The 9,027-nt window shown below is 40.0% G+C and overlaps 1 protein-coding gene across 1 annotated transcript; it reads right to left on the bottom strand.

Moving 5' to 3' along the window:
• Nucleotides 1–2,274: 2,274 nt before the first annotated feature.
• LOC138023800 (ras-related protein Rab-3A-like) lies at nucleotides 2,275–8,876 on the bottom strand. The gene is given in 4 exon segments (XM_068870871.1): nucleotides 2,275–3,122; nucleotides 8,004–8,115; nucleotides 8,185–8,437; nucleotides 8,673–8,876. Coding segments are annotated over 3 exon segments (627 nt in total). The 5' UTR covers nucleotides 8,387–8,437; nucleotides 8,673–8,876; the 3' UTR covers nucleotides 2,275–2,809.
• Between the last annotated feature and the right edge of the window lie 151 nt (nucleotides 8,877–9,027).

Raw genomic sequence — 9,027 nt, 5'->3', positions numbered from 1 at the left:
GGGACTCCTCTTTTTTATTACAAAATCTAAATTTCCTTAAGATGAACAACCAATAGGCAAAGTTTGAACGAAAATCTATTGTCAGTTCTATTTCAGGGGAATGACCTTAAGTACACATATCATTTAGATTTCGTTTATTTGTTTGTAACGGGGGGAAATACCGTGACATTTGGCAAGTAAAAATATTAACTTATTCACTTCTAATATAAGGGAAACAGATTTTACTGTTCCTAACGCCAGAGAATGGGGGCCGATTAAGGATAAACAGTATGTACGTTTACTCGACAGCTGTCTATGTTAACCCATTCACTTCCAAGAGTGACACTACGATGTTACTATATTAGGAGTAATCATTAATTATGAAGTGCGTTCGTGGAGACGAAATTTGGGTTCTGGAATATGTGAGGGAGTATACGATGTTTCCATCCCAGTCAACATCCTATAATTGGAACGTGAGCATAATGCCTTACTTACATATCGATACATATGTAAATCCTGAGGAAGTAGGCGTTTAGAATACTACATGAAATTCTAGTAGTAGAAAGGACTAGTTCCCACGATGTAGTACTTTGGCTGTGAATGCAACACCTTGACGTAAACATCATATTTGCGCGCTTGGTGCAGCAATACTTCCGATTCGTATCAGGCGAGTAACTGATCTAGTTATACTATAAGTAGTTCGACAGGTCACGTTAACTAAGTGTCACTCTTTCATTAACTTTACTACACTACTATGACCTATGAAAACCACGAGGTTGTCTTTAGATAACCGCTTTACGATGATCACATTTGCTCAGACTACTACGACAACCACGAGATGCGCGATAGTCTTTGCGCATCTGACGTCATTCAAAATGGCGTAGAAAATGCAGACGGTCGACAAAAAAACCTCAAGAAAGGTCACCCTTGAAACCACAGGACTTCCAGGATTATGAACTGCGTTCTCCTTCGTCGAACGCAATAAACGCCAGACGATTTTAGTCGTCGTCAATGGGGTACGGGTTCAGGGGTTAAAGGGGTAATGTAAGGTCAGAGATCTTACAGGCAGAAACTCCCTTAAAAATAAATGTAAATACTCGGCATAATCCCTCCAAAACGACTACAAACTTGTGAAAGATTTTTGGGTAAACAAGATAAACAAGTTCTCTTTAATATGTTTTCATTAACATCAGTAAAAGTGCTACATTGATGTATAAATGTAAACTGAACATTAAATTGCACCCAAACCTCAAAATTTTTACTTTAGCAAAAGTTAAATATCAAACGTATATTTACCTTTACTTTTCTAGATTTTACTTTTTATTGTACCTCATAGACCCTATGCAAAAATGGCTGCCTTTAAATTATTCTTTTGTTCATATTCAAAATAGCCCAACTAACCTCGTTCGGGATAACAAATTCTTTAGAATTTTTGTCTCAAAAACGACGTTAGTTGGACTATTTTGAATATGAACAAAAGAATAATTTAAAGGCAGCCATTTTTGCATAGGGTCTATAGGGTATGTAAGAGAAACACGCTGGCAATCACTTGTCCCATGGCTGAGGCAGTGAAAGGCATGGGCCTATTCCTTCGATGACGTCATGAACTACTTTGCATTATAGTTTTGGAAGAACTTTGCCAATGTAAATTATTTCCTGACGTCATTGATGGAATAGACCCATACGGCTCACTAGCTTCAGGGCCGTAGCCAGTATGAGGCAAACCGAGGCACTTGCCTCAGTCATTTTTGCGTGATTTTAATAAAGCGTGATTCCAGTATTGCCTTTAAAGTATACTCATCATAAAATACTTACGAGGATAATTTAACCATGGGCATTGCCTCAGTCATAGTTTTTTTCTGGCTACGGCCCTGAGCTTGGCCATGGAACAAATGAATGCGAGCTTCGTTATCTCTTGTACCTCATTAGGCCTATAGAGCGTTTTCACATGACGTCACGGCAGCCATGTTGGTGTTCCAAAACAAAGAAATGGCGGCCATGATGGTGTACCAAACTAATCCTCTGGGAATTGAACTCTATTTTTATGCAAATACTTTCTTTTGTTTCAGTAATCCAATATGGCTGCTCCATAAAGTAAAATCTAGAGAAGCAAAGGTAAAATATATTTTACTCATTTCAGTTTTGCAAACGAAAATATCTGAAGCACTTTAAACTACACTAATATTTCCTGTTTGCTGGTTATGAATTTACTATATGGTCATTGATTTTATAAATTGCGACATCAAAAAAGTCAAGCCAAAGAACACCATGAATACACTAAATAACGCCAATTGGTTAGTTCTGATATTTGAATTTTATTTTGTATTTTTTAAAATTGTTGGAACTGTATCTATCACGAAATTACAAGTCTAAGGCACAATCAAAAACTGAGGGAATTCACCCTTCACACGTGTTGTTGCATGTTATATTAGTTATATGAGATAGATTTTTATTTTCATCAGCGATGGACAAGGTTTATTCTTCCAATAGACCTTTTTTGCAGATACGGCGGCCATTTTGATTTCTATTGTTTCAGAAGACATTATGGGATGCCTAGGGGGCACAATAATATGTATTTGCTCCCTGGGCATCCCATAGTAGCTATTCGAGACAACAGAAATCAAAATGGCCGCCGTATTGGTAAAAAGGTCTATTGTGTCTCATGGTATGTTTTACAGCAATTTTTTTGTGCAACTTGTATCGGAACGAAATTGCAAAAAGGCGTCATCTTGCGCAAAAAAATGCTAGCGTCATATAGCCAGACCACCCAAACTCTGAAGACAGTGGAAACCTGCCTTAGGCCTCGTGAGACCAGTAAAAAGTCCAAGCATCAACAATAACACCAATCCACTTTCCCTGTTTGTGGATTGTCCGGTAATTTCGTGGTCGCTGGTTCCTCTTCGTCAACCTGAGTTTCCGAGCTCCCTGACATCTTCGCCAAAATGATGTCCACCAGTCGTTCAAACACCCGTTCGACATTAACGTCGTCTTTTGCACTTGTCTCCAAAAATTCGACTCCCAATTCCTCAGCTAGCTTTTTGCCTCTCTCAGACGTGACTACTCTGTCCTTTTCCTTGTCGTTCATGTTGCCAACAAGTATGAGCTCCGCATCTGGCCCAGAATGTGTCTCCACTTGTGTTAACCTATGAAGCAAGGCCAAATCCATTTATTCTTTTTTCTGAACTACTCCCTTCTTCTCCCTTTCTGTCCTACATTTGACAATTATAAATTAATCTTTTTCCAACGTCAGATGATTTTACTCGTGGTCCGGTTCTCGGGTGACAATCTGGCTATAAGTGTCACTCCTAAGAGGGTAGTATCGAAAACGAAGACCGAAGACCAAAGACCCACTCGAAAACGAAAGACCTCGAAAACGAAGCCCTCGAAAATGAAGTCCTTGAAAACAAAGACCCACTCGAAAGAACGAACAATTAAAGTTGGTTCAAATGTTATTTTTTAAGAGTTGGTCCGGAGAAGATCTAAGCAGTCTCATTGCCTCACCTTTAATGAAGCTAATAAAAATTGTCGTCCAAAATAAAACGTTAGAAATTTATGGGTATATTTTCTTGAGTAAAATATTTTGATAAGGATGTATGTGGCTTATCTTTTCCCATCTGTACATTGGTTCATTGCTGGCAGTGAATAGCACAATACTGATAGCAGTGTTTTGAGTTTATTTGTTCATTTCATCTCCAACCTTCAGATTGTCGGAGGTCCCAGTTAATATATGGTGAAGAAACAAAGAAGAAATACAAACAACAACTTGTTAAACACGGAAAAAAGCATGCATCAATAACGAGGCGGTAAAAACGTTTTCTTTATGATCCAGCCGAAAGGGAACAGCTCGAAGTAAAAGTAGATAAGCCCGAAAGGTGGAGAGGTCAAGTTGAGCTTATCTTGCTCCAAAAGGTGTTTAGTCTGATCATTCCCCGACGGTCGACAGTCGGTCGCCATATCGGTCGACAGTCGATCGAGAGTCGCAAAATAGGCGGTCGATGAATCGGTCAAGTTTTATGTCGGCCGATAACAACCTCGTTCCCAGGGTCTCCATTGTCGTTATCACAAAGAGAGCCTGGGAACGAGATTGGGCCGATAATGGCTTTTAGTTTATCGATACTTCACCGATAACTCATGACAATTCGCCAACACTTCGCCGATCATTCACCGAGTATCGGTCGTTTGTCGGAAGAAAGACACCCAATACTCAAAAGGAAATCTGTGGGCAGGTTTTTGTTCTTGGTCGACCGCGGGACAACGGGAGCAATAGTTCCATCCATGGCTCTGGCTGGGCCGAGTTTTCTGCGATTGATCCCGTTTAACAGCTAAAAATTAGACGACCGGCAGTATTTTTATTACTATAGTAGTTACTGAATTTTATTGTACTATAGCTATTGTATTCTTACTGAAGGTTTTACCGTGTTTAAATAAAGCATGTATGTATTTACGTATGTATGATATATTTTCAAGCTGAAAAAAGAGAAGATTGCCCCTCGCCTGAACCATGTCCCTAGTTCCCAGTGCTCTTCGGATCTAGGGTAATCGTGCCCAACAGTAAATCCCCCCCCCCCCCCCCAATAACTTATGTCGTCATCGCCATAGGACTCATCTGGTTAATTAACACACTTGACCGATATCCGACACATGACTGATATTCGACCGACAGTTGACCAATATATCACCGACATGCGACCGATACTCGATCGAATGCGTCCGGAAACAACTATCGTCCGACGATCGATCGACTGTTGACCTAACAGCGACGGACGACTATCGACCGACCATCGTTCGATTATCGACCGATACGTCGACCGAGTGTCCACCGATATATCGGTCGACCACCTACAGTAAACACGATCCTGTAATTCTTAGCCTGCGCACGGCTCTCCCTGCGTTGAATGGCGCGCGGTCAACAGCTGGGGAATTGGAGTTCCAACTCCCCAGCTGTTGACCACACGCAATTCGACGCACGGAGAGCCTGTGTGCAGGCCATTTAATTCTTTACCACTTCAGTCAAGTTCACAGCTACCACACCATGTACTCTTCGGTGTCACGTTTGTTGCCTAATCATTGTTGCACCACCATATATTAGTGATTTAATTACTGTTAAGCCTAAGTCCTCTTATAATCTAAGATCAAATAGTAGTCTTTTACTGGAGCCGCCAAAGGAGAAAATGCTTCCTACGCTTGGTGCCAGGTCTTTTTATGCTGCTGCGCCATGTTTGTGGAATAGCCTGCCGGCTAAGTTGCGTGACATCCATCACCATGTAATTTTAAACGAAAACTTAAGACCCACCTTTTTCGGGCAGGCTAGAACCTTTTTTCTTATTTATTAATTAATTTATTTTATTAATAAATTTTTATTCAATTGGTTTCAATTGTACCACCATATCATTGGAATAAGGTTTTTAAGTGAATTATTGTAAAGCGCTATTGATCATTCTTATGTAAATAGCGCTATATAAGTATTTTATTATTATTTATTATTATTATTATTATTATTATTATTATTATTATTATTATTATTATTAGATGGGTTTTAAAATATCTTAAATGTCTACCCATGCCGCCGTTTTCAGCTTGCGACATTATGCAAAAATATTTAAGGATAAAAGTATATTTAAGGATAAAAGTGATTTTCTATTAAAGGTGAGTGGGCAATTAATATCGTCTTTAATTAGGCACTGATGGGTAAATATTGCGTGACAAAAGGCAGTAGTTTTACTTGGGAGTGGGGTTTCAAACCAAAAACCTTCCAATAGGGGGAGGGAGGAGAAATAACATAATATCACCCAAATATGATAACCGCGAACCAGAACATTGTTATTGTACGTGTTTTCGAGTGGATCTTCCTTTTCGAGGTCTTCATTTTCGAGTGGGTCTTTGGTCTTCGGTCTTCGTTTTCGGGGTCTTCGTTTTCGATACTACCCTCCTAAGAGTGACACTTAAGGACTTTACTCTTTCTAGCAAAGGCCCATTTTACTGGTATCTGTTCGATCGTGACAACGGGGTTAACAGCATCCACGTTACCACTCAAAAACTGCCTGCAAAGCAGGGGTATTTTGGTGGGCGAGCGATGAATAATCAACCACCTTCTTGGATCACAAGCTTACATCTCCACTAGTCCCAATTCCCCTTGGTACGCTTACAAATGGCCGCAGAACGCATCGTTCGTAGATCGCACCACGGGACGCCTGCTCTGGAGGTTACTCAAAAACCATGTGACATTTTGGCATGACGTGTTTTCAATTCAAGTATCTGGTGTCCGGAAAACGAGGTCAGGTTTCTGGACACCTCGCATCACTTAAGCCAGCTATTGACGTTCCCAAACGGAAACTATCACATTAACAGTATTCATGTGGAGAAGATATACAATGGCCCAATTCATTTCGTGGACGAACTTTTCGCAAAAGGTAATTGGTGCAAAAAGAATAACTTTTGCATCATGGAACTTATGGTCTCCTCATATAGCCCCGTAAACCGGGTTGATCGGGTTTCCCGAGATTTTGCCTCGCCACTATAACCGTTGTTAAAGTTTCGCTGTGTCGGTTTACAAGAAGAGAGAAAGCGGGTTGGCCCGGTTGCCGAGATCTCGATTTCTGACATAGAGAATAGAAAGTTTTCCATTCAGTAAACACTTCAGCCTGGTTACCAGGATGGAAATTATATAATGCATTTTTAGTGATAGAACGGACAGCAACCAATTTTTACCTCTCTGTTCGTCTACAATTTCAGTACAATTTAAGACTGCCGATTGAAACACGCCAGATCAGCTATGCATTGAGCACATTGAACATGACCGACGACATGTTTTCACAAAAATTCAGGTAGAAGCAACAGACATTTTTTTCGATTTGACGAAAAAAAACTCTTTGTCAGGTGAAGTTGATTTGAGGTACGAGCTATAAAGGTATTAACTCATTGGTTGTCTAGTTGTACACTTTGAACTCCATGAACTCTTTAACCAATTAATTAATTAGTCAGTCAATAACGAGGCGAAACTGGAGACTTCTTTCGTTCAACACCCTAAATTGGAAGCAAAATGACTTCTTTATTTTTTCTGCATTCGCCTTTGTCACACGTGACTGCATGGATCGAATCACACACTCACCCACTTACAAAACAGTCTTGCACAAATGATACCCTAGTATTCCTGTGCGAATCCGAAAACCGTGCACACTTTGCGTTGATTTTGACATTTCCCATTGTGCAGCAACCAATCAGAAGTGATATGAAACAACAAACTAATTACTGTTACTGGTTGCGGTTTAGTTTTCTCGGGCGTGATTTGCTTTTTACTTGAAACATAATAGCATAAACATAAATATGCTAACATAAATAAATATTAAACATAAATATTTCTGGGTTCACGGTTTTCGGATTTTCTAAGGTCCTCTAACAGTTATGTGATATTGAAGCTAAGAAAAGACTCGATTAAACCAACAGATTCCTAGTAGAAATATTAATGTCCTAGCCAATGAAATTCTCCTACTTTCTCTCTTTCGTGTTGCATGACTTTCTCTTTATTCCGAGGGGATAAAGGGCGTTGCAAGGGTCACGCCTCAATTACCTCGCAGCAAATGGTCGTAACAATCTTTTATACGCGACATCAACGTTCCAGAAGAATTTTTATATTTTTCTGTTTCCGATATGCGAAGGAATAATAAGATAGTATCAGGAGCTCAAGATGTTTCGTATGCTGGGTAGCGGACGGGTTTAGGTGGTTTTCACGTGTCATAGCCACCATGTTGGTGGACGAAAACAAAAGATCTCTCATTAGCTCCTTTCGTTCGTCCACTAGCAATTGTAGATTGCAGCATTGTTATCCTTATCTCTAGAGATTGGTTGCAAACCGCCTATTTTTACTTCGGCGACCTGATGACTGGCTTTGCGAAAACAGAAAATTTAATAGCTATCTGATCGACGCAAAGGTCAACTCGGTCTACGACAACTCTGATTCGATTCTAACGGGAAAGAAAATGGGCTAGAAAATATAATTGTTTTAAATCGTTAAATGGTTATCTTACCAATCCTTGACCGCTTGGAAGGAGGATTCGTTCCCAATATCATACATGACAATAAACCCCGCAGCTCCACGAAAATATGCGGTCGTTATGGTCCTGTATCTTTCTTGCCCAGCTATAAAACAAAAACATTAATATAAGTAACAAGTGAATATTAAAATTGTAAGAAAAAGAGAAAACTAACCTGTGTCCCAGATTTGCAGCTGGACTTTCTTGTCGTTGCAAACGATCAACTTCGATTGAAAATCGATTCCGTGCGTTGGCAATATCCCCTACTTGAACTAATCTTTGGTAAAGCGAAGAATAAACGACTTCTTTCCCACGCCAGAATTTCCAATGATCAATATCTTCAATTGGTGATCGAGATTATTGTCGGCGTTCGCCATGAATAAACTCTTTCTCCGACCTCTAGCCAAAGTACCCAGATACTTTCCGCTCTGAAAGCAATGGTAAGAATGCCCTTAAAATGCTATATATCTGTCATCAGTCCTACGTCACTACGGAGTACCATGAGAGGCATTTTGTACGCTAGCTTGTACAGCGGAACGATCTCCACCATATTTCGTACGTATTCTTCCAATAGCTTTGTTTTTCTTGTTGTCACTCTTGTACAGGTTTTTAGGTATTTCTTTCGGTTCAATTTCAAGGATGGCTAACAATAATACAACTCACCAACCTGAAAGCCAACTTGCCACACTACTTCAACCTGAATCACTGTGCCCAAAGTTCTCCGACGACTACACTCGGACAATCTGGCTCAAACCTTAACTCAACTCTCTCGGAGATTAACTCCAATATGAGAACGATGGCTAAGAATGCGCCAAAATGCTCTAATAAATGCCCCCTCTCTTATAAACGCCTCCTATCCATTAAACGCCCCTGGTGTGGGTGACCCTAAAAGATGGAATGGCGCATGGAATGACGGAACTCGGAATGACGGAAAATCCTAAAAACGAGGAATGGCTGACAATCGCCCCAAATCCCGATAAAACAGTCACATTTATTTGAAATTAATATATTAATAAAA

The sequence above is a fragment of the Montipora capricornis genome, chromosome 11, assembly GCF_036669925.1.
Source record: "Montipora capricornis isolate CH-2021 chromosome 11, ASM3666992v2, whole genome shotgun sequence".
Taxonomy (NCBI): Eukaryota; Metazoa; Cnidaria; class Anthozoa; order Scleractinia; family Acroporidae; genus Montipora; species Montipora capricornis.
The sequence above is the reverse complement of the archived record's forward strand: the minus strand, read 5'-3'. Positions and strand labels throughout refer to the sequence as shown.